Source organism: Dermacentor albipictus, chromosome 3 (assembly GCF_038994185.2).
Source record: "Dermacentor albipictus isolate Rhodes 1998 colony chromosome 3, USDA_Dalb.pri_finalv2, whole genome shotgun sequence".
Taxonomy (NCBI): Eukaryota; Metazoa; Arthropoda; class Arachnida; order Ixodida; family Ixodidae; genus Dermacentor; species Dermacentor albipictus.
The window spans coordinates 62,662,971-62,689,893 of record NC_091823.1 but is presented as its reverse complement, the minus strand read 5'-3'; the positions used below and the strand labels follow the sequence as shown (position 1 = coordinate 62,689,893).

The 26,923-nt window shown below is 45.5% G+C and overlaps 1 protein-coding gene across 3 annotated transcripts in view; it reads right to left on the bottom strand.

The window, feature by feature from the left end:
* NaPi-III (Na[+]-dependent inorganic phosphate cotransporter type III) overlaps window positions 1-26,923 on the bottom strand; it is a 98,955-nt gene that overhangs the window by 17,468 nt on the left and 54,564 nt on the right. Inside the window, exons 3-8 of one of the 3 annotated variants that reach the window (XM_065427947.1) lie at window positions 18,506-18,607; window positions 16,927-17,153; window positions 12,054-12,150; window positions 10,840-10,959; window positions 5,445-5,489; window positions 1,445-1,492 (exon numbers count right to left, since the gene is read on the bottom strand). In XM_065427947.1, the coding sequence (XP_065284019.1) occupies window positions 1,445-1,492; window positions 5,445-5,489; window positions 10,840-10,959; window positions 12,054-12,150; window positions 16,927-17,153; window positions 18,506-18,607 (639 nt within the window). The remainder of the gene's footprint in view (window positions 1-1,444; window positions 1,493-5,444; window positions 5,490-10,839; window positions 10,960-12,053; window positions 12,151-16,926; window positions 17,154-18,505; window positions 18,608-26,923) is intronic. The other 2 variants (XM_065427948.1, XM_065427949.1) reach the window with 2 other exon arrangements.

Sequence of the window (26,923 nt, the reverse complement as noted above, 5' to 3'; positions counted from 1 at the left end):
CATTCTGTTAAGCTGAAGATAAACAGATTTTCAACATGCCTTTGGGGCACACCTGAACATGAGTGTACTCCACACTAGTTCGACAGCTAATGAGGACCACGCAGCAAGGATTCTACGGTGTTCCCAGCATTCGAGAACTTTGCGGAGGCAGAAGATCCTTTCACAACCCTCAACTTTGGAGCACCAAACAAGGCCACAAAAATCCCATCGTATGGCCAAGCAACAGACGGGCATGCTTTCTTAGCAAAGACTTCTATGCCCTCCTTTTAAAAATTAATCCAAGTTGCAAAATGCATGAAACATTTCTGGTGTAACCCATCTATATAATGTTTGTCTAAATTAGATTGCCAGGCTGTGGGCACAGGCTTCATTCCTCGTAGCAGCTAGATTTTCTTAATTCTTCTTACATCACCACTGTATCGATGCCACATAGGCCGAAGTGGGATACGGTAGCCAAAGAAATGCTCTCGCATTTATTCATTTTACATGCCTGAGTATGTGATCCATCATAGGCTGTTAATGGTGCCCATGCATGTCCTGAAGTGTGCCATGCATCAACAAAGAAATGATGTTACAAATGCTGGTCTGAAAATGCTGCTATGGTACACGCTGGACAGGTAAAGAATGCCCTTAAAGTCATTACCACCTGTGAAATGTTGATAGCTACGTAATGTAGAACATAGGAAAGGGTTCAATTCTGACATTAATACAGATAAAACAAATATTGTGTTAATAATAAATGTGTATTTATAGAAATATATATGCAGCTGATTATTGTTTTCCCTGGGCAAAAGTTAAAGGAGCTATACTCGAACCTCGTAATAACGAAGTTGAAGCTGAAATTAATTATATCCTCTACTTCGTTCTATAGACTATTGCCCTTTAGTTCAGTGTATGACCAATGGTGTGCACACTTTTAAACATGCAGAGTAGCCTACGGCTCTGCGACCACGCCGAACTGCTATGCGGCCACATATGCAATGAAATTTTAATAAAATAACAGCAATAGACGCCGACACGATGTATACAACACACAACTTTTTAGCACCTGAAGTGACAACCTTAGAGATAGCTTCCTTATGTTCGAATGTGATGGTCTTTCACTTCCACTTTCCATTTGGCTTGCCCATATTGTCATGAAACTGGCAAAACAGCAATGTGGTCAAGTTCATTGTGTTCGAGGGGAACTTGAAGGGGAATTGCTTATACTTAATTATACTGATTATTTTCATTATATCCGATCTCATTATAACGAGGTTGAAGTTATAGTTGCAATGCCAAGCTGTCTTCTATGCACTATCAGACTGCTATGCAAGCACATAAGCTCTGCTATAAATTGAAATTTCAACAGAAACAGCACACAGGCTGACATGACTCCGAACCATCCTCAAATGCTAAACCAAGTTCACCAGACCAAATTATTTTGCTTCTCTATAAGGCTCACCTCCTCGGCCATCACGTTTCTTAATGTCAGCTAGCAGAGGAGACTTTTCTGGAAGAGAACAGGTGAAGCTTGCATTGTAGTCGTGCAAATTTTTACCCTGGAGGCACTTTCCCATAGTGACATAGAAAGTGCGAGACGGGAGTGCAATTTGCATGACACACAGCAAGCCTTCCGTTCTCCATGAGGGGACAAGTTCTCCAACAACGAGTGAAGAAATGACAGAGGAAGACTATGTAAAGCGGAAGCACAGTCTACGTGCACTGATTTGAATACCTGAGAACTACATATTGCTGCTTGAATTTTCTTAATTTTAATTGAAATGCATTACGGACTAAGATTATGACACCGATAGTATGCATACACTGCACCATTTGAATGGATGTACAAACAGGACACCTATACACCAAACTGAAGCAAGGCCTGGTCACCACAAACGTGAGAACATTTCGTACTGGTGCCCATTAACATACATTGCAGCCTGAATATCAAATGAGGACACACTAACTATTGCTGTCTACTGCTAAGTAAATTCTGGAAACATTGCTCCCCCTATTGAACTAAGAAGCTAGAAAGCTTGAATTAACCGAACGCCTTGTTTGAAATAAGTGGCCTCCAAATGCATTGAAAACACGGGGAAGGTGGAGATGGAAATTCAAGACGATGAGCAAAATAAGAACAAGGTCAAAGCGGCAGCCAACGTTTCGACAAGTGGACCTGTCTTTTTCAAGACGACATATGCTTTCCTTGGCACAGTATATATAGGGAGGGTTCTTCTAAAGGGGAGAGCGGGTAAGGCAGGTAGGTGTGGCAACGACCAAAGGTGTGTTAGCGGCAAGGGTGTAGAATTGAGAATAAAGGTGCGCTGTGCATAAGGTCGGCGACACAGCCGTGTGCACAGCACCCCTCTATTACCTGGTTCGCTGGTGGTCATGGGTTATCATGTCTCTGAAAAGATAATAAAGAAAGCTAAATAGATTTAGCATAGTGAACAGATTTTAAAGCTTCCTTTGGAATCTATTCGCTATGCTAAATTTCAAGCTATAGGAAACAACCCTTAGTTTGGTTGCTTAGTAATTCTTTTATTACTTTTTATTTTTTATTTACCGTATTTGTTCCATTAGAGTATTTTTTTTTTCTTTCATGAGCACCATTTTCTACTTCTCGTTTTATTATCTTTTCAGAGACACAATAGCCCACAAACACCAGCGAAGCAGGTAGTAGAGGGGTGCTGTGCCTACGGTCGTTGACATGCTGGTTGACACACAGCCGCGTCACCGGCCTTGTGCACAGCACTCCTTTATTCTCAATTCTACACCCTCGCCGCTAACAAACCTTTGGTTCGTTGCCGTGCCCACCCACTTTACCCCCTCTCCCCTTTAGAAGAACCCTAGCTATATATACTGCACCGAGGAAAGCATATGTCGCCTTGAAAAAGACAAGTCCACTTGTCGAAACGTTGGCTCCCGCTTTTACTTTGTTCTCGTTTTGCTCATCCTCTAAATGCATTGGGTGTTCGCACAGCAGGCCAATCAAAATGCTGATATTTGTATGAATTCACCAGAATTCTGAAATATGCAAGTTTGAATTGCTGTGAGTTAACTGCATTACCTTTTTGATTAGACGTCAACAAGGCTTGAGAAAAAAAAAGGAAACAAACACATTAATGTGAAATGTATACAGTCATTTAAATAATATTCATGATACCACTGAAGTCAAGACTCTTCACCAAGCTTACTTTAATGTTTTAAGAAAGTTATTTACAAATCTTCATTATGTTGATGGAAGGCGCGAGCTTGGATGAATCAAATAAGCTAAAAAAAAAATTAATACTAAAAAAGCATGGTGCCACATCACATTGTTGACAATATGAGAGGCTACATGTCAATGACAATGTAAAACCATTTTGTATCCAAAAAGTTAACTAAGCCCTCAAGAGGCAAACTACTAGTACAATTCGTACATATAGTGTGCTCTTTTTTGCATATATGCCTACTGCTGCTATGTATTTCTCAGGGAGGACGCACCAGCTTCTGAAGCACATTAAATAATTTTTTTGCAAATGTAGGCAGCCTTCATCCATGTATGTTATATATACTGTGCAGCCACTAACAATATCACATTAAGTGCAAACACTCTAATACAGACTACATCAAAGCTTTCCGTGTGACTGGGGTATAAGTTTCACTGCATGTAGTGACAGCTTCCAACTTAGAGAGAGGGGAAAGCAATAACAACAAAGAAAACAAACCCACATGTGCCTCGGCTAAGACAAATGAATGGCGAGAAGAAAAGGTCAACTGGAGTGCACGCCATAAGTGAAATGTGGAAGAGAGCCAAGACAAGCTGTTGTTCAAGAGACTGCATAGCTCCACCAGTTCAACGACAGAAAAGTTGGCACGTAGTTGAGACAAGACAGCTGTCAATGCAACACTTCATTACAAATCTTGCTCGCAGAATGGACCTTTCCAAAAATGTGTGGGCACCTTCAGTAGCGGCCGCAAGGCAGTATGGGAAGTCGGAGCACCAAATGCCGTGGCTGCTAAGAGATTTGCCCGTTTGCCTTGCCTGCAGCGTTTGAGCTGCGCGTGGCCCGGCGCTTCCTTCTCCCGCAATGCCTTATGCGTAACCCCAAGCGGAAGAAGCTACGCATTGTGGGAGAAGGAAATGCAAGGCCATGCGCGCGCAGGTTGCACGCTGCAGCCAAGGGCAACAGGCGAGTCTCCAGCAGCCACGATAGCCAGCGCTCCGACTTCCCATATTGCCTTGCAGCTGCCGCTGACAGTGCGAAAACGATTATGCAACAAGTTCTGTTGGAAATTACAACAGGAAGTTTGGGGGACACATTAGGTCACGAAAGTGAATAACCAAAATGTACAGCGAATAAACGGACTAATGTGCTCATAAAAAACTGCAAATTAATTTCCAATGCCTCATGCTTTCTATGAATAAATACGATCATGTCTCACCATTGTCGATGGCTGTTCTCTACACGAAAATGTAGTGTAGCTTCAAACTATGGTAATCATTGGGAAATTCTTATATGTTTGTCTGTGGTTGAACACTTGGAGACAAGCTGCTTCGTGTTCTGAAATGCCTCGATGTTATCAAACCTGTGTGTAGCAAGAGCTCAGATTCAAAGCTCACTTTTACTGAAAGTTGCAAGTGATAGCAACTTCGACACTATGGTAATTTTTTCCTCCAGTACTCACCTTTTATTTTTTCACAGTGAAATAGAACATAATTACATTATTTCATGATTGGTTTCAAAAACACGAACCTCACATCTAACCCTATGGTCCTCAGTTTACAGCAGCTATGGAGTTCTTAACCCTCAGCTGTGCAACAGAGGGAGCGGTGATAATATCAGAGTCCAAATAAACCACAAATAGAAACTGAACTTGGCTGTGTTCAACAGCAAAACCCCATCAACTAAAGCTAGCTTAGCTATGCTCTTTGATTGAACAATCGGGCATTACATTGTATGGCAGTTGTCTCCAGAGAATAGCAGGCTAAGGTGGCCCACATGCTTCAGTTGTGGATTGATGCACAGAGGTGCAGGATGATAAAACCATTACATACCTATGACTGAGCCACATAATTTCTACAATAAACTGCATGTAGTGTATGTATGCAATTGCTACAGTCATCAGAATGTCCTTGCATCTCTCCATGACATGCAGTTATTCTCATGTGTTAAGTATCAACACACAGGTGCAGAGCGCTACCTACAGCACAATGATAAATGGATAAGCGAGGGCAGCATGCCTTGTCGAGTCAGATAATGCACATTGCAAGTGATACTAGCTAATAAAAAGAAAACCTTGCAAAAGAACAACAGAAATCACACTCTTTTATACTTGCCAGTAGACTCAGATGATTTTGTTGACGATTCTGTCAACCGGCAATGAACATAAAGCAGTGAACGAAATTGTAGAAAAAAAAAGAGGAGAAATTTCGACAACGCACTGAAAAGAATAGGTCAACAAAAATATTTACTAACCGGTCATGGTTATTCGGTCGTTATCAGTGTCATTGGAGAGGTCCCCTAAAAGGAATACGTGCAAACAGGCATGTGCAGCCATTAGGAAAGTCAGGTCAGTAAAATGCAGGTGCATGTGCAACAAAACTATATTCAAATGAGCTCTAATCACTTACGTGCCATTGCTACAATTAAATGCAAAAGGCAAAAAAACAAACAGCGAGCAGGTAAGTACAGCTGTCCATGTTAGGTCCACAGGCAGTGCTACTAGAATGAGCCACATTTTCAAGTACATAAGCCAACCCTGCTGGTCGTCCGTGCCGTGGCATCGAGTGCGACTCCCGAAAAATGAGATGGCAGTGTACTATAGAGTGAAGGTCCAAAAACAACTTTGTCTTGCATCACTGCCATCCCAGATATGTCTTAATTGATGAGTGGTGTGGATGCACTGTAATGCGGTCCGCATTTGCACTGCAATAGTGCCCTCACATAAGGGGCAGCGCCAGGATTTCTATGTTCATAATTTTATAGGTGTGGGGGAGGGGGGGGGGCAGGATTCTTCATATTTATTGGGTGGACAGATAGGCACTTAGGCGCTCTATGGCAGTGGCATAGCCAGAAATTTCATTTTGAGGGGAGGGGCTCACATTCCAGTTCAGCCTGCTCCTTATCGACTCTGTCGAGGGATCAAATACATCAATGATAACTGCATTGCCATTGCCAGAGATGCTGCTAACAAATTTTTGAGTGTTACGCACTGTCAAGACATGTAAAATATGTATTTTTTCATAAAAGAATATATTCGCATGTCCCTAAGGAATAACTAATATCAATGCTTCCACCTTCTTTCTCTAAAAAGAAAATATCAAACTTTAGAACTAGTATATCAGTTCGAAACCAGCAAAGGAGTGCATGATGCTGATATGAAAAATGTGAAAGCCATGAAATGAACAAGTTGAGGACAAATAATTTAATGAAACTATGCAATTCAAGAAACTTCTTTACATGGAGGCATGCTTCCTCCCCACTTTTCTCCCGTGCGCACACAAGACTGATCCACCATCATCGGCTCACCTATCCCCCCCTCCCCACTATGCTTTCACTTGCACGTACAGCTTGCGGCGCGCGGTGACGACGTTATCTCCCTTGAAGTTTGATGAATAAGCGCACAAAGATGCACCGACCAAGATAACTGAAAATTTAATGACGTTTCAGCTCCCCACACCGAAACCTTGCTCACAATAAAACCCTTAACAGAGATGCAACCTATTTAAGTACATTCAGGCACGTACCCAGGATTTTTTTTCGGGGGGGGCCACCACCTCCATCATCATCATCATCATCATCATCCTGTTTTATGTCCACTGCAGGACAAAGGCCTCTCCCTGCGATCTCCAATTACCCCTGTCCTGCGCCAACCGATTCCAACTAGCGCCCACGAATTCCCTAATTTCATCGCTTCACCTAGTGTTTTGTCGGCCTCGATTGCGTTTCCCTTCTCTTGGTACCCATTCTGTAACCCTAATGGTCCAACGGTACCGTTGGTCCATTAGGGTCATGTAACGCTGGTTAGATAACGTTATCTAACCAGCGCATTACATGACCTGCCCAGCTACATTTTTTCCTCTTGATGTCAATTAGAATGTCGTCTATACCCGTGCGCTCTCTGATCCAAACCGCTCTCTTTCTCTCTCTTAACGTTATACCTAGCAATCTTCGTTCGATCGCTCTTTGCGCGGTCCTTAACTTGCTCTCAAGTCTCTGCCCCATATGTCAGCACTGGCAAAATGCACTGACTGCACACCTTACTTCTCAATAATAATGGTAAGCTTCCATTCAGGAGATGGCAATGTCTGCCGTATGCGATCCAACCTATTTTTATTCTTCTGTGAATTTCCTTCTCATGATCAGGGTTCCCTGTGATTAATTGACCTAGGTAAACGCATTCCTTCACAGTCTCTAGTGGCCGACTGGCGATCCTGATCTCTTGTTGCTTTGCCCGGCTATTTATCATTATCTTCATCTTCTGCATATTATTAATATTCAACCCCACTCTTACACTCTCTCTGTTTAGGTCTCCAATCATTTGCTGCAACTCGTCTGCATTGTTGTTGAATAGAACAATGTCATCGGCAAACCAAAGGTTGCTGAGATATCTACCGTCGATCTTTACTCCTAAGCCTTTCCAGTTTAATAGCTTGAATGTTTTTAAGCACGCAGTGAGTAGCTTTGGAGAAATTGTGTCTCCCTGTCTGACCCCTTTCTCTATAGGTATCTCCCTGCTTTTCTTGTGTAGAATTAAGGTAGCTGTAGAACGTCTTTAGATATTCTTACGCGAAGGACCAGTCAGTAAGACGAGAAACTATTTACAGAATATATTTACAACAACGGTTGCAGCGCTGACCGGTTAGATTCACAGCGCGAGCCCAGTTTGTTCTTCCTCCTCTTTTCCGGAGTGATGGCGCCTACGCGCCTCGTTCAAACAAACAAATACCACACGCATGCAGCAATATTTTCCAAGCTTTTTACGTAAGCGTTCTGTATTCCTTGATTACGCAGTGCCTCTATGATTGCTGGCATCTCTACTGAATCAAATGCCTTTTCGTAATCTATATAAGCCACATAGAGAGGCTTACTGTACTCTGCAGATTTCGCAATAACCTGTTTGATGACATGGATGTGATCCATTGTAAAGTATCTCTTCCTGAAGCCGGCCTGTTCCCTTGGTTGTCAAAATCCAGTGTTGCCCTTATTCTACTGGAGATTATTTTGGTAAATATTTTATATAATACTGGGAGCAAGCTAATGGTCCCATAATTTTTCAATTCTTTAACGTCTCCTGTTTTGGGGATTAGTATAATGTCTGCATTCTTCCAGTTATCTAGGACCCTTGCAGTCGATAGACACCTCGTATAAAGATCCGCCAGTTTTCCAAGCATTATGTCTTCTCTATCTTTGATTAAATAAACTGTTATTCCACCTTCTCCTCCCGCTCTTCATCGTTTCATGTCTTGCAGGGCCCTTCTGACCTCATCGATAGTTATAGGAGAGTTTCTGTATCCTGTTCACCACTGTTTCTAAGTGAGGTATCGTGACTCCTCTAGGTACTCTATACAGGTCCGCTTAGAATTTTTCCCCTGCTTTTACTATATCTTCGAGATTGCTGATGATATTATCCTTCTTATCTTTTAGTGCATACATGACGGTTTGTCCTATGCCAAGTTTCTTTTTTACTGATTTCAGGCTGCGTTCATTTCTTACGGCTTCTTCAGTCTTTCTCATGTTATAGTTTCGAATATCAGTTATTTTCGCCTTGTTGATCAGTTTCGACAGTTCCGCGAATGGCGTAACACTGTGCGGCCGCCAGTCCCATACAACCGCGTAGAGCGCAGGACTCTGCGATTCTAGACGTACTGCGCTCACCGCAAAAAGTTAGAAAAACGCCCACATAAGCACAGCAGAGAAGTGGCTACGTGAGGCGGTTCCACCGATAACTGTAGAAGCGTCATTCAAAACAAGTAATTGTCCTCCACTTCCGGCGGCGTTTTCCCTACTTCCTTTTTAAATAAATAGATGTTGCTCCATAAATATTCTCATAAGCAACGGACAACTTTTTTATTGTTCGCTTTTGCTTGCAGTTTGGTTGTTGCCTTGGCTCTATCCCTTAGTAGATCGCTTAATTTCTTAACTCCTTGTGATTTTTGTTTCCAGTTGCCAATTTTGCACGAAAAGTGACATACAATTAGGGAAAAACAGACGAGGTAACGGGCGACAGTCATCTTGCTTATGGGTTTAAGGGTTATTGCAGGGTTTCATGATGGACGCTCTTTCACATTACTTTATTTCCCACCTTATCTAACCCATATCATGTGTATATGGTTCCGGGCATCTGCCAGCGTCGCGGCGAGCCGTAACTCAAGGAAATAATGAAGCAAAGGGATAAGTTAAACGTAATTGGCGTTTTCTCCAGCTGCAGCTCGTTCCATGAGAGTACAGACCAGCTGAGTAACAGCCGCATCCCTCTCCTGGTCCCAGGATCAGCCTAAACAAAGAAGGTTGAACTAACAAAAGCAACAGCTATGCGCGTGACGGTTGAATAGATGGTGACAACTGAACACATCTCGAGTTATCGCGTGGGTGCGGAATCTATGAGACAACTGTCCTTCACATTACAAGAGATGCCGATAACTACCGCCATCTAAAAGGAGTGAAAAAGGCAGCATAATGCTGACCGATGAACAGCTGCCAAGTCTCAACATTGATCTGGCGGCGCTTTAGAAATGTGTGAGGACTGGTGGCGTGGGTTGGAGGGGGGGGGGGGGGGGTGTATGCCACTTGATTTCGGGGGGGGGGGGGGGGGGCGGGCCCCCCCCTGGATACGTGCCTGAGTACATTTCAGTACGTAATGCAAGCAGCGAGTGTACGCCGTCGGAAGTGTGCCATCATGCCTATTCAGTGTGTGTGCCGTGGTCTGCAAGTGCAAGGATTCTAGATGCTGGCGTGATGCAAGTCTCTTTTCCTTGACCAGGAAAAAAAACTTGCTGGGGCAAGTGCATTAACATGCGCCTGCCCCATCAATAATGTGGCGCGTAGATTCCACATGTTCAGCAAGGACAATCAAGGCCACGCGCCATTTCTTGACGTCGTACTCATGCTGTTTCACATGTTTCTTGGAGTCACCTGTCTAGCCGATATACCCTTGTAATCACAGTTATCACATGTCATGGCGTAGACTACACCGGGGAAATTTTCCTGTGGCAATTTGTCTTTTACATTTACTAAAACGTTTCCTAGTTTGCGGGTTGGCACATGCACAATTTCCTGTGTCTCTGTCACGTCCCTGTCTTTTTGAATTGCGCTAAAGGCTTTGCCATTATGAACAAACCTATTTGCTCCTTTATCTTGATTAAGAAATTACCCACCTGCCTTTAATCTCAACTACACAAAGCGATCTTTCTATCTCTTAATGCAACACCTATAATTTTTTATTCAGTCGCTCAACCTATAATTTTCCATTCCATCCCTCATTGTGCAGTCTTCAGCCTAATTTCGTACTTATTTCTTATCATCCAGGTTGTGACCTAAATTTAAAGGTCAGCTGAACACCAAATAAATGACAAGCCACTCTTGTTTTCCATGATAGTGGTAACCTTCCCTTTTGTGACTTAGGAGTACCAGGCCAATTGCACTTCAACCAATTTTGTTTTAACAAACGTTTATAAAGCACAATGCACCTGTGCTTACACTAGCAGAAAGAAGTGGGGCAAAAATTAGTAAGACAAGCAAATATGGTCAGACAGGGTCAGGTGCTCGCTTTTTGTACAGCTCATGCATCACCCTTTTATGAACCATTCTGGGCTTCACTATGCAGTTCAAACATGCTGGGCTCTACCGATGCACTCTCCCTCTCACTCACTCTCAATGGTGGCCCTAAGACGAGGAACGATGAAGAACCAGACGACAATGACTGAGATCAGAGCAACGGAGAGAGCGACGATCATGGCACCCCACCAAGGAATAAGGTTGAACCTGAGCACTGAAAAATAAAAGACGGCAGCAATGTAGATCGATTCAAAGAATAAAAGAAGAAAGTATATAGCAGTTAATTGCAGTAGAAACTCAAGGAATAACCACACTCTTTCTTTTCTCACCCCTGTTGCAAGAATTAGCCATGAGGCTTTAACATGAATAAATATTGTAACTATATATTCAACCAAAGGACTCTTCACAGAAGCAGTTCATACAGATACCCCATCTTCAAAACTTGAAAGCAACTCTTTGTGATGTTATATATTGTGGCAAAAACTGGCTGAGACTTTTTAATTACTGACAAATGTAACATTCCCCCCCCCCCCCCCCTTCAATCTAAAGAAAAGAAGAAGCTTTTGCATGCTCCCCATGCAGGGTAAAGGCCCTAACGCACCAAAAGAGAATGAGAGGTGCATTTCCATAGGGTGATATAAGCAATGCCATAAACTGGGAACAAGAGAAATTGACAAAGGCAAGGTTGGCCTTGGGATAGATTTTGTCTGCTAAGAATTCATCCTTTCTTGCCAAGCAAACACTCAGTGGTATTCATAAAATCAATGTACTGCTATCGCCTGATTTAGTCTTTTAAGTTTTCCTTCCCCAATACAGTGTCCCGCTGCATTGTCAGCATTACTTGCTGATACTGTATTGCTTTCACCATTTGCAATATTTCTGATACTATAATGTGCGGTCAAAGCATTGCATTAGCTTTGTTTGCCATGTAAGTCTGAGAGCATTCTTCATCTATCAAAATAATAGAACATATAACACCATTCACAAATCCACCATGCACATAAAGCGTTAACGGGCAATCTTCTCCATAAGACAATGTTGCATCATGTCTATGACTATGTGTTGCAGAGGGAAAATTACTTGCAGAATTCTGCGTATCCCTTAATATCTTTCCTAATGCGCAATAGACAAGAGCAACATCAGCAGCGAATTTGAGGCTCATTTCTCGAAGATCTGACTCACTTCACAATACTTTCGCTGTGTTCACATGGAGTGAACCGTGCTCTAACATAATAGTGCGTTGCAGCTTCTTTACAGAATTTGCCGGAGTTATGATACGAGGGCCTGTTTTAGATGTGCAACACTCACAGTGCGGTCCATCGTGCACGACAGAGAAGACATTGATGAAGAGAGTGAACCCGTAGAAGAATGGCAGTGACCTCAGACCAGGCTCCAGTGGCTTCTCCTGCCAGAAAAATGCAAATGAGTGCTTGCTAAAGAAAAGCATTTGCATCAGCTTTGAATGTGCAGTTTGCTATTTTACAGCATGGTTCTAACAAATTTCTGGACAAAGAAATGTGTCACCAGCTACGGCAACATTATGCAAGATGGGATACCATTGGGTCCCTTAAATTAACTCCCACTTCTGTGCACTCTTTTTAGTAGTTTGGGATGTGTAAAACAGACGGCACCCCTGGCTTTGGTCCCATTGCTTGCCTTTTGAGTGCACTGATGAAAGATAATTTTGCAACAATAAAAGATGAAAGTATAGGTGTTCATATGTAGTATAATGTGACAAGGTGGAGATAAATGGTGGGTGAAACAGAAAAGCAATATGAGGGGCAAACCAGTGGCACATCAATGTGGTTTCATGTGCTCAGCATACTGCTAAGGTTGACAAAAACATGATCAGACATTCTTACATTCTAGCAAGTAGCACAATTTGCACTGGCAAACAGAAAAGGCCAAGTTTTGTGTACACCCTGCCATCGCTGTGTGCAAGTTTTGGGAGCTGGGAATACCAGTGTTCCATATATGACTTTCTAAAATTCTGTGACAGTTCAACTGTTATGTGTGTTTGCTAAATATAGCCTTTATTCTTTACAACTGCTAACACCAATATGTTTGCAACAGTGAAACTAGACAAGATCTAAGAAAAAGGAAGGGCCACTACACATCACAGACTATAAACTGAAGTTTACTTCAAGAACACATCCAATATATAAAGCGTAACTATCACATGATCTTCCTCCAGCTTCTTGGCATACACAAGGATCACTATCAAAAAAACAATCTTTTGAGTTAAAAGTGCACAGCTTTCAAAGGTGCCACACACATAAGAAGGGTAAGAAACTGACAAAAAATATGAAAATAGAGATAAAGCACCAGAACAAAGAAACATCAGTAGTAATAAAGGTAAAAATAAATATCGCTAGGCACCAAGCAGATCGATGGCCTTATCCGAGCTCTAATAAGGCATCGTTTTCTTGCATTGAAATGAATGGCTGACTAACACATTTTGAGCCCTTCTTTCATATATGGCAAGCCTCCATTATTGGAGGCAACAACATTTAATGGTATTTGAACAGCAGGGGGGAGCTATCAAAGATCGGATGAAGTTTTTTGATAGTGGTCCTAGTGTATGCTAAGGGGAATGGGTGAAGGTCATGTAATTGTTATGCTTCATATATAGGATGTTTTTTTGAAATAAGCTTCTGTTGTAGAGAGTGCTGTAAGTTGTACCTTACCTATTCTTAGTGCTTGTCTAGTTGTGCTGTTGCAACCACAGAGCTATATCAATTCGCCTGATCTTACATCCTGCTAACAGAACCAGAAGGAGAAATAAACTGCCAAAAAATACGAAAATAGCGATAACAGAACAAGAAAAATGAAACATCAGCAGAGATAAAGATAACAATAAATATCGCTGAGCGCCAAGCAGATGGTGGCCTTATCCGCACTAGCACTATTTTCGCTTTTGGTGCCACACAACGAAGCCTGCGTTGCCGTTTCACTGATAGGCAGCTGACGCTGAGCGACTGACAGTTGATTGAATGACAGTGGATATGCACTGAAAGTGCACGTGTACTTCGATAGCACGCTTATCCGCGGCTCTAGGGTTTGCAGCGCGCCGTTAATAGCGACGCTTGGCTAGAGACGCTGGCGAGCACTGCAATGACGAGTCAGTGGTGTGGCAGCCAAGCCTGAGGCACACGCAATTCGTGACAAGGGCACGGGGAGCAGCCGATAGCGATCTCCAGCCCGACGGTAGCCGCAGAAACGACAGAAAGAAGAGGCAAGGCGCGAGTCAAGTGTCCTCTCCGCCTGGCGGAGCTCCGGGCTAGCGTGGGTTGGCGCCCGAGCGTTTGCGCACACCGCCGCCCTGCCCAATCGCGGAAGCCTACTGTCAGCGCGCCAGGGCAACACCCTCTAGAGAACTTAAGGCCTTCTGGCTGTACCCTCTCCCCTTGAGCTACGTCAAGCAAAAGAGGGCCACATAGAAGTTCCGTGCAGCGTGCTGCGAAGCTACGAGCGGTGCAGCTGTGTTGAAAATGAGACGCGGAAGACCGAGCGGGCGACGACGGCGATAACAATTCGATTAGTTCCGGGAACCCTGCCGCTCCTTGGATAGCTTTGGGTTTATGAAAGTCCTGGCGTGCTGCGACATGCTTCCGAGCGCACTTTTTTCTGGACATGAACCGTGCATGCAGTCTCTGCGCTTGTGCTAAGATTGCGGTTGTGTGTCTGGCAAGCTTTCATTGGCGCGGAATGTGGATTACGTTCATGCCAGGATATGCCTAATAAGTGCTGCGTGCCCAATTGCTGGAGCAATTGCCAATCGGGGCCGAAAAATCATGCGTTCATGTTTCCGCAAGATCAATGACATAATATTTGGTGCTAATGCTAAGGCAAAGAAAGGCTGGAATTCTGCAGAATAAGGCAGCTGTTTCTTTGTAAATAGTTGCACGAATGTTTTGAATCACCATTGCTAAACCCATTTGAGGTGTTGTAAATATGTGGACTGCAGTACCGTATGTAATAATGCCTCGAAAGCAAAATTATTCGTTTAGAGCCTAATCTAGACTGGAATAAATACATGTATCCCGTGTGCGAAGAAGGGCACACCAGTGAAGTTTTCATATGTGTTATGGTGCAGTGCTAACATTTTGTTGAAGAACTTTTGTGGTCGCATGAACGGCAAACTCTTTGACGCCGACGATAAATCAAGGCAAAGAAGCTACTCTGAACAAAAGGGTAGCACTGTGACTTTTCAATACAAGCCATGCTCCTTGTCATCATCTACCCGAAATTCGTTCTCAATCCTAAGGTTGAACAATTTCATTTTTTATGGACGGGCTTTTTGATAATGCAGCGCGTAAATAGTTTTGCACAAATAAAATAATCTTGGAACACCCTCTGGTCCCTGCGGGCCATCTGCTCAACTATGCAAAAAAAAAAAAAAACTGCGCCCTGGTTAACGTTGCTTAAAGGGCGCGAGCCCTTCATTCAACCCGTATCCCCTAGCACGCCGCCGGCCTCTCCTCCGTGACGTCACTCGCCGAGCGCTCAGGCCTTCTCTTGTCTAGGCGGTGTTGGACAGTGTTTTAACCCTGACCTGTTGGGCCTGCATGTGCCATCTGCGTTTTCGGGGCGACGACTACATGCGGCTAGCCATGGAAGCCGTAAAATTCGCAGCCGGGCCACACCCTCTGATATGCTAATCTGCACGACACTTGAGAGGGCGGCGGTTATCTCTTCCGAACAGAGAGAGGGGGTGGGGGAGGGGAGGAGATGAGCACGTGCATCACGACTAGCGTACGTGTGCAAAGCATGCTCGCGCAGATAGCCCATATCGTAGGCGGGAAAATAAGGAAAGAAAAAAAAAATGTAGTCAAAGGCTAGCAGCCATGCAAAGTACACTGCTTGCACGGAAACTATATGTCCGTCTCGTATGTAAACACCACAGGTCAGCTAAGAAAAAGAAAAAAAAAGGGGGGGGGGGTGTTATGCAGAAACCATCCAAGCTGATTATCTAAGTAAGTGAATAGATTTCTGACAATACCGAATTATGCGTGCAACTATCTAAATCACCGAAATGCACCGGATGGGCCAGCAAGATTATGAAGCTGGCACGCTTAAATCTTTCACGGTGTTCTGATGATCAAAGCATGATGTAGTGGTGTGTAGTGCTTTTAGACGAGTAAAGGCAAATATTTCTGACGAGTCACTCAAGGATTTCATTTTTTAAATATATATCTATAGTCGCATACAACTTTAGAAAAAAGGGGAGGCCCCGCCCAGATGACCGAAGCTGCGAAGTCACCGGCCGTCCGGCGCATGACGTCGGTCCAGAGTGCGCGCCCATTGGTGGATGCTCGTGTGCATCCGCCTCGGAGGAGTAAACGCCCCCTTTTTTCTAAAGTTGTATCCGACTATAGAAGCTTTCCTTTGAGTGCGTTAATTAGATGTTACGAAAACGAGCAAAGCGAACACTGAAAACGTTGCACACTGTACGCGAGAAATAATGCCATTGAGCTCATCCAGGGACTACCTATCCTACGAGAGCGCATTTGGCGAGATACGGAATAAAACGCTCGTCCAGGTTCCGAAGTTAGTCGCTTTATTTATTTATTTATTTATTTATTTATTCATTTATTTATTTATCATACCATCAGGACCAGAGGCATTTACAGAGAAGAGTGGTACTAATAATTATTTTTAAAAAGCCAGTAGATGCTGGAGTTACAGCGAAGCCAGTGCGTACGCAGTAATTAGTGTACGAAGGACAAGTACCAGAGCCTGCAAATGTCCACAGAAAACATTTCTGAGCATAGCGGCTCGTGGACTGCACTCTGTACGTGCGCTATAGCTAAATTTATGGAAAATGGGTGTTTCCATTGAAGCACGGCACACCTACAGAGTACAACAGTCCTACATGAATAAAACAGCTACGTCAAATACGGGAAACTACAAATAAAACAAGAATTCGGAAGTTTTACGTGCCAAAACCGCGATTTGATCATGAGGCACGGCGTAGTGAGGGACACCGGATTAATTTATTAATAACGTAAGCAGGCCCATATACAGAACTATATATGCATGTCAGGAGAACATTCCGTCAGTCCAAACTAATACGAAGCCCTTTCGTAGGGAGCACGTATACCTTAAGTATAGGGTCATACACAACGAGAGCGCCAAGTTTTATATATATATATATACGAGCCCCCCGTGGCCACCGCACCTTCCTGAGGATGAGGAACTGGATGAGCATGTAGAGGACGGCGGAGAGGATGCCCGACAGGACGGGCGAGATGAACCAGGAGAGGACGATCTTGCCCAGCTCCCACCAGCGGATGCCGCGCAGGCCCCGCGCCACCAGCGAGAAGCCCACCACGGCGCCCACGATGCTGTGCGTGCCCGAGATGGGAAGGCTGAACGCCGTCGCCAGGATGTTCCAAATGGCGCTTCCTGCACGGCCGGCCGGCCCGGTGTGTGAGAGAACGCCGCAAGGTCGCGGTCAAGGCTCCGTGACCCTCTCGCCCCCTCCTCTTGTTCCGTAGCTCTCTATCTTTAGGTATAAGCACCGCCGAATGTCGCCACGCTAACACAGCGACGCCTTTCAGAGGCGTAGACCGCTGTATAACGTTGTTACTACAGCTGTTACCTGGCTTGGCTAGCAACGGTATTATAATAACGCTGTGCTAAAGACGGTTTGCGTGACGCGCATTACTGCCGTGATACCGCGAAACGGGAACTGTACCGCTGGTAGCAACAACCTGCAACGCAGTGTTCAATGTAGGCACGTTGCTACGTTGCGCGGACCTTTCTAGTAAACCAAGAGCCGAAAATATGGTAAAAATATTACGACAGCACCGGCTCCTTTACGGCAGCAGACGAACGGAACCGACCGCAGGTAATCTTAATTCTGTTGCTGAACCGCCCGATCCGAGTTCTCACTTTGCGAGCCTAAATTTGGTTGAACATAATTTCACATGACGTCGCACCGGCGTTGATGGCTGCCGTCAACGCCTGCCGCATAAAGTTAGTATACGGCAAATGTGATACGCGCATACGTACACACGCTAAAGCATCGCAATGCCTGATGATTTTGCTAGCTTCCAAGTTCTTCTGCTCGACCATATATAGTAGGCGCTTTCACAAGCTTCATCACTAATTCGAGTAACATCAGTAACGTCCACTCGCCACATTTTAGACTAGGATATATATAATGCTCTGGTTGATTTGGACAACTCTCAAGACACGTGATTCGGCAACCATGCTTTCATGCGTTCCAAAAGTGCCTAATTCGCACGATCTCTCGGTACAGGGTCAAAATTTTCGCTTCGCCGTAGAGAACATTTCACAAGTATCGCAGCTTTTAAATATTACTCAAAGGTGGCTACAAACAAACGGTTTTCGGCCGCATTCACAGACGTCCGGGCAGTGAAGAATAGTCAAATTGCGGCTCGCACTGAGCACTTTCGCGTTGAAATTTCACGAGATCGTAGTTAAATCACGCAATGACAACCGCTCCGGAATTGTGAAGAGGCACCTGTGTGAAAGGCACCTTCTCCACATAGTTATTACTAAAAGAGCATGGGCGTTTTAGCTGTGCAGAAGAAGCAAAACTAAATCTGGCGTATAGCTGTTATTACACTAAATTGCACAGTTTTATTTTAGATTACGTTTTAGCGTAATATAAACACAATTATGTGTGAATATTGCCGGTATAGAATAAGTACGCGAGAATTAGTCTGACAACTGTTTAGCACTGGCGAGAAGAAAAAACAAACACGAGATGCTCCGTAGCTGCAACTTACCGCCTAGGGCAGCCAGATTGCCAAGCATGAGATCCTTCGGGGCCCCTTCGTACATGGATACGTCGAGTATGCCCTTGCGAACCGTGTCCGATACCTTGTAACCTGTAGCAGCAAGATGGCAGGTATTTTACTGCTTTAATCACGTGAGATGCGTTCGACGAGGTGTTGCTGCCGCTTGTATGGAATAATTATAGGGACGATTCTCAAATCAAATTTAGTGGCTGGATACATAAAGTGAATTTCCTGGCCAACCTAAGCTGTGCCAGATGTGTTTGACAACGTGTGGCAGGTACTTTTATGGAACGATTTTAGGCACCGGGACGATTTTCAAACCAAATCAAATTTAATGCCTCGATACAAATACTTAATTTCCTGGTCAGACAACACGGAGTGCTTGTCTGTCGGCCAGGATGCAGATGATGCATGGCTGAAACATTAAATTCAACAACACTCAACAACAGTGAATAAGTAAACACAAAAAACGACATTAAAGAGAAAAACGAAACCAGCAATGCCACGCATTTATTCGGGGAACGATGGTTATTAGCGGAGCAAGTAAACGTCAAATCTTCCCTTTAGAAATTTGGCGCCCAAATCGCAGCACCGGTCATATCACGCTGACGTCACGAATTTCACGACATCTTAGCCTATTTGGGCCCACTGTTACGAAAGAAAAGTTCCCAAAGGCTGCCAGCTTGGATCTTTGCGTAATTTAGACTGCAATACCATGCATGTTGGACGGTCGGCATTGGCAGCGCAAGCAATTGCCTACTCACTTGGATAAATCGACCTTGGCGTAATATAGTGACAACCAGTGCTTACAGCGCTGGGCTTACGAATGCTGGTGAGATTGCAAGTCGGATGTCGATTTTCTACGTCAGTAACGTGATGCCTTGCTTGAACGAAAAATAGACCGACGAATGAACACGATTGGATCATTTCCTTGCTCGTGAGATGTAGTTTTTTTCTTTCTTTTCTTTTTTTAACAAGGTAACTCACACAAGATAGTGGCGGAAGAAAGAATCAGCCATAGGAACGGTTACACCTGCGTCGAAATGTACTGCGCTATAAATTAACATCAGTAACTGTCCCTCCTGTCTCTTCAAGCGCAGGAATAAGTGAGTGAGCGCAGTTAGATAATAGTGAGCGCAGTTAGATATTAGTGAGAGTTAGATATTAGTGAGCGCAGTTAGATATTAGTGAGCGCAGTTAGATATTAGTGAGCGCAGTTAGATATTAGTGAGCGCAGTTAGATATTAGTGAGCGCAGTTAAATATCAGTGAGCGCAGTTAAATATCAGTGAGCGCAGTTAGAACTATCTACACTGATTGTACTGGCTGCTGAGCAAGAGTAATTGTGCTTTCGCGCTTTGTCGTCTTGTCAAACGGTTTTGAGGACTGCATAAGCCGGGAAGGACGGCCACTGTTTTCTGCCTTACTTTGCCAAAGCATATCATCCATCCCTGGATGATGCAAACAGCCTCACCACAGATCTAGCTCTTACAATCACGAGATCCTCACTCTCAATTACGATGCCGTCATTCATCACATTGAGTGTAGACCAGGCCACCCCCATCGTCTGTGGGAAGCACCCTAAGGCGGTCGCACGGGCAGGTAATGTTCTCGCGTCCCCTGCTCCCTTCGAATTTCCCTCTCCACGCATTGCACATGGGTGAGCTGGGCCGCACCACCCGAATACCTGCGCTAGACTGTGTGGCTGCTCCTGGTGCGTCACGTCCGCCACCTCTAACGAGCTTGGTGGCGCAACCTATCGTCCAGTTCCAAAGGGGACGTTCATAGCATGCATGCATCCATCCATCCAATCAGCCACTGCTCAGCGCCGCATCCACAAGCGCGGACGACTCGGACTAGAGTTGTAGAGCAAATAATTTGTTGTTGTTGTTGTTGTAGCTAAAGTTGATTGCGCAACTCACCGACAAATATTATTGCACCTTAACCCGAAATACCTAAGCGGCTGCTCTCAGCTATGAAGCTATTTGCATCGTCCAAGAAAGGCAGAAGACGATGACCCACGTCTTCTGCCTTTCGTGGCTGATGCAATACCACCGCGCTTTGCGACGGCGCCGGGAGCGTCGGTTGGGCATTTCATGACGCATCTAATTGGGGCATAAACTGGGGAGCTCTCACAGCTGATAAACCTCTGCGCGCATATCTTATCGCGATCATCACATTCCTCGCAATGGAAGAAACAGGAGTCTAGTTAACTCATTCTCCGCGATCTAGCCGGCTCAAACAACAAAAAAGAAAAGATTGCGCAAGTCCGGCACAGTCCGAAGGCAGATTATTGACCGCGTACAATGCACAATGCATGAACGAGAACTGCCGCACATGAGAACACTTGAGAAACACAAAGCGACATCGTTATCGTACAGTGAACGATACTGTAGAATTTCTTTACGTTATGTAACATGCACTTCAGCGCAAGGGGGCACAACCACTTAATAATTCACTGTGAAATGAAGCAGTCACTAAGGCACTATAGGTCATAAGGCCTCAGTCACTATATAGAGAAGAAATTTTCGTCAAGGAGGTCATTAAACGAAAGAAACACTGCCATATTTCACTTGTATGACGTCAGTATAATACAGAATTAAAGTTAGAACAAGTTAGAGTCAGAGTAAAGTGAATTAAGGTGAAGCAAAGTGAATGAAGGTGAATTAAAGTGGATTAAAGTTGGCACAAATTAGAGCAAGGTATATTTAAGGTTGGTACAATTTAGAGCAAGGTGGATTACGGTAGAGTTGTGAAGGACGTGTCACAATGTATGACGTCACGTATCATGGACGTAGCCAATTATTAGTTAGAGAAGCATTATGCTTTCGCATTCAAATCACGTAAGGATACTGAAGTGACTCAATCTTTTTTTAATAACCTCCACGGGAATACACCTCCTGGCAGTTTATCGTTGATCCTTGCCGCTGCAGCCACAACGGCGTGCGAGTTCATAGGTACGTCGATTACGGTATAGCTTACGCTTGAACGCAAAGTGCGCTGAAACCACCGGAGAAGATTGTCGAAGTAAACGAGGCTTATATCGTTTTGCAACATCTGAGCTCGTCTCTGCGTAATTTACTTGCCTAAATGCGCCGTCACTTCGTGCGGCCGCACGCTCACAGTTAAAGCGCAGGCATGGCAGCGATACGCGTGGCTGTGTGCGTGAACTTCGTCGCAAATGTGCTTCGTCCAGCCTTCGCGGTGTATCAAGCAACAACACCAGGCGCGTCCTTTCTGCCGGCGAGCTTGCCCGACCCTGAGGGTGGTGCAACGTCACACAGCGTCTCAAAGTCCTATAGCTGCCACAAATGAAGGAGGGGGGAAAGATTTTTATAATGCCGATGTCACAAGGGGCACTTTCGATCGCGATCGACCCGAATAGGGATCGAGTTTCTCGACCGCGCAAATGGTTCTCTGGCGCGGGATGAAGAAGGGAGGAAATCGCGGCCGAGGAATTCGATCCTGATCGGGCTCAACCGCCGCATCTAAAGTGCCCCGTGAGATGGGGGGTATAGGTAAATTGTTTCTATGCGACGCGACGAACGTGCCAAGCGTCTCAAAACGCTGTAGCTTACACGGGGGAATGACCGGTAAGGTCGTCCTTCCGTCGTGATATAGGCATGCGTCTGTGGCACAACGGGTACGTCGTCGGGATACTGTGCAGGACAACCCTGGTTCGAATCCCGCCATCGGAAACGTAATTATTTCTGAGGAGCGGTACGGGCGATAAACAACGCTTTAGAAAGGGACAAGAGGATACGGCAGACACGAGCGTGGCCAAGACAAGTGGCTATAAGGATGGTAACCACATGTCTACCCACGTGCGCACGTGTAGACGCATTTGCTATCTACAAATATGGTGAGTCCTGCGCCAATGAGCACAGCGCATCTTGGCATCTTGGCTCGATAAGCGTCGTCATATCTTGAATGCGAGTAGTAAACGTGTCCCGCTCTCTCACACGTGCTGTGCTGGATGCCCGTATACTCGCAGATTTTAGCAGCGAACAAACATTGTTGTTGCTCATCGCCGTTTCTTCACCCAAGTATATACCATCCGGCCCAAATTAACACGCTGTTAACACGAAGCTGTTTTCGCCCGCACCTATACGCTTGACCTTCCCTACACTCCCTCCTCCCCCCTCCCCGGCCTTTGTCATCGAGAAGACCTATAGACCCACGCTCAACACTGAGGAGGCAAGCCAAAAAAGCTTCGCTTTGAATAACGGCGCACGGAAGAACTGTTAACCGGCCGCGTAACCGCTGAAGAACGAAAGCACTGCACGCGCCGCACGTGCCACAGAATCTCGGACATCAAGTAGGTCAAGACTCCAGCCGAGTTTCTTGCACCCGTGAGCCGTTCGCAAAGCGAGGTTCAATCGTCGCTCATGAACTCTGGGGAGAGGGAGAGAGAGGGGGGGAACCAACGGCTTGCAAGCGCTCGAACGCGAACACCTGACGGCGCGCCGAGATAAGCGAATTGAGGCAAGCGGCACGGATGCTCACAGTAGCGCGACGCAGACGAGCAAGGACGATAAAGAAACTCGCCACAAGTGCAATAAACATGATTGCTCGCAATCACTAGAGATGGAGGCTCAAAACATCTTCGCTCCCACGGGGATAAACGGGCGCCCCTACCGCGGTAAAGGAAATGCACCGCGCGGCATCGTGTTGAACAGAAGAGTACCGCGTATACACGCAGCCCAATTGCACAGCCCAGCACATTGTAGTGCAGAAGATTGGCACACACCATATTAAAAACGCGCAGCATCTTTTCATTCATCTTCCTACAATGATTTTATAGCGATAGCAATTATATGCAGACTCCGGGCGATAACGTCGTCGCCGCGGGCCGTATGCGCGAGTGAAAGCGTGCCGGCGCTTTAATGCCGCGCGCGCAAGGGAGGAAAGCAGGGAACACGCGTGCCGTCTTCCGTGGCGCGCAAGGCACAAGGCCGAGGGGCGGTATAGGGAGAGGGCGTTCTTCTGGCGAGAAATTCGCTCCTTTGCGCCGTTAACGTGTTAGCGTTTATTCAGTGAGGCGAGCCGAGGGCGGGCGCTTATGTAAACAGATGAACACGATATGCGCGCAGCATGCACGCAGCGCATTGAAATATACCTTGTGACCCAGTCAGCCGAGCTGTTCTACGAAAAATAAAAAAGTCAGAGGAACGCGGTGCATGATGGGATATCTACACCTACACGGTGTTCGGTGTTTTTTTTTTTTTTTCGTCTAACAACTCGGCTAACGTTAGCCGGGGTACCCTATATAAATAGGCGAGCGCATGCGTCTTTCTCGAAAGCACGGGCCCGGCCGATTCTGCCTCCGTAAATAGTTTGATGTCGTCAGGCGCGCGCCACCATTGCCGCATGGCGGACAGTCGGAGGCATTTCAGAGCCGTCTCTTGTTTTTTTTTTTTTTTCTGCCCCCGGCCATTGTTGGGGCTCGTTGATTCTGAGGTCTCCAGTGTTGTTTCTACGCGATTCCGAATGTTGTTCCTGCCGCGCAGCCGAGTCCATCAATCTGTAGCTCGTTCACTTTTGCGACATCACGCCGACCTTGTTCAGTCGCGCTTGCACATTATATCATTGTTAATTTAGTTGGTAAGCGAATGTTTACAAGTTTATAGGGCCGATAAAACTACTATCCTTACTTCGTATAGACAGTTTTTTCATGGGCGCCACCATATTGCGTACGCAGTGGCGCCATCTATGGGAAGTCGGCATGCTGGCTTGGGCGAGCGCTCGGTATTTCATGTCAGGTGTACGCTCGGCGGTAATCTATGGCGTTTGTTTTCGCGATCGCGCGGTATATTTAGTGTGACATACTGAAGTGGGTTAAGTCGGCATGGCCGAAGCTTCTACTGGCGGTGAGGCGGACAGAACGCGCAGCGTGGTGTGCGCGCGCGTGTTTGAGCCTACAATCAGCCTCGGAGATCAATTGTGTATTTCTGAAAAATTCCATTCACTAATGTGACCTTACTGCAGTGCTTTCCTTTTGTTCTAAGCCGTGGTTTAGGAGCAATGAAACATACGCGATGATCGTAACGGCGTGGTTACCATTCTACTACGATAGAAGTTGTGCTAATTTGACAAGCGTTCAAACTGTTAGCTGCAGATTACATTGCGTGATTACTTGGTTCGGTGGAACAAGGTTCCACCCATGAATAAAGTAGTTTTGGTCATTAATAACAGCATACCTTACAGTGTGAATTATACTTGTCAAGCAAAGCGGTCGTTCACGAATTACACATGCATCCTAAACAGTGGTAGACGATGAATTACAGATATCTTTGTTCCGTATAGCACATGGTCCACGCATGAGGCATCAACGTTTATAGATCTATAAACGCTGTGCGGCATGACTATGCGAGGTCGTATTGCGGCGTTAGTCCGTTTTCTCTCCCTCTTGCGAGAAAACGGATGATAAAACGATTTTTTTTTATCGGTTGCGTTCGTCCCGTTCTTACGACGCCCTCGCCCGTATTACGGAAATTTTGTCCTCGAAAATAGCCGTCCCATTCTTTTTATGCGATCCCTCTCGGATTTTACGGCTTTAAGAGCAAAAAAGGACAATGCCGAAGCACATAGCTTATGTGTGTGTCATGCTGGTTCACCAACTGCAGTGATCGCTTTGTTGAGCAGCGCCATCGACCTCATGCAGGAGGCTAGCGTAGACATATAGTGATTTCAAGTTTACTAGACTCCATAAGTGCGTGAGAACGATGCCGGCGTATCACAAATACTTGATAGCGCCTGCTGCTTAGATGTTTCGTAGTTGCCTTAGGTTGGCCACACACGAGCATGCGCTCTTATGTTTTAGTCCCTACGCCAAGTAATGAGATAGTGAGCAGATTTACGATTTCATGCTGGCAATACAGAGACGCCGGTTCTCTACGTTGAATTGAAACCGATACATCCAAAATAGTTCACAACACGTTCACACACCACAGCTGATGATGCGCGTCACATGTTTGCGCCCTCAAGAGATATTTCCGCATATACGTAGTTATCAATGCACCGAAAGGCTACACACTGGTTCCCCAATGGCCTTGTATGAAAGAACATTGCGCAAAGTTCACAATGTACGAGCTAAATCATCTCCAATCGTTCCGCAGTAGGCGACAGCAATACTTTCAAGATCGCGCAAGCCATAGAGAAAGAAAGGCTCGCCGCACGGCCTTTCCTCCTCGCCCGATGAAAAGGTGTACAGCTATCTACTAATTTGCTATTGCAATTGGTGCTTCGCCTTTCGGACGAAACTGCATTTTTTTTCACTCAGATTGGCTCACCTTATTTTTAACTCGGCTTTTTCTACCCTGAAAAAAAATTTTTTTTCCCACGAGTAAAGCGTCTCGCGCAAGCGGGCCCAGGGAGATATTCAATAACGCGCAGCGAAGCACGAGCCTCCATGACCATCGCGCTGCAGTTGCAATGCGGCAGTGATTCGAACGCGCGCGACCTTGCCACTCAGAACGTCATATATAACTGCTCGACTATTACACACTGCGGCGGGCGACAAGCGAGGGCGACCGAGAAACGTGTCCCAGCAACCGCCGCGCACACGCTTTTTTGTTTGTTTGTTCTTGAAAGAAAAAGAAACTAGCAGTTTCGATAACACGGCGCATGCCCCCTAAGGTTCACAGGGCGCGCACAACAGAAAACTGGCGTCACCTAGGCAACTGCAGCGGGAGCTCCAGTCCCCATGTGCCGTCGGAAATTTGGACTGGACATCCCGCGCAACTCAATCGGGAAGACGATTTATTTTCTTCAGCAGGAAAAGGAGAACGGTTAAAAAGAAAAGAGAACAAAAACGGCAGCGAGCGCGCCATCGCAAAAAAATGGTTCCACGGCGCGATGTCACAAAAGGGAACGAGCTACAGATTGGTGGACTCGGCTGCGCTGCAGGAACAACATTCGGAATCGCGTAGAAACAACACTGGAGACCTCAGAATCAAAGAGCCCCAACAATGGCCGGCGGCAGAAAAAAAATAAATAACAAGAGACGGCTCTGAAATGCCTCCGACTGTCCGACATGCGGCAATGGTGGCGCGTGCCTGACGACAGCAAACTATTTACAGAGGCAAAATCGGGCGGGCCCGCGCTTTCGAGAAAGACGCATGCGCTCGCCTATTTGTATAGGGTACCCCGGCTGACGTTAGCCGAGTTGTTAGACGAAGAAAAAAAAAGATATTGAGAAAACGCGGTGCATGATGGGATATTCACACCTATACGGTGTTCGGTCGTCAGAGGTCTGACAACCGAACACCGTATAGGTGTGAATATCCCATCATGCACCGCGTTCCTTTAACTTTTTTATTTTTCGTAGAACAGCTCGGCTGGCTGGGTCACAAAATACATTTTACGCGCTGCGTGCATGCTGCGCGCATATCGTGTTCATCGGTTT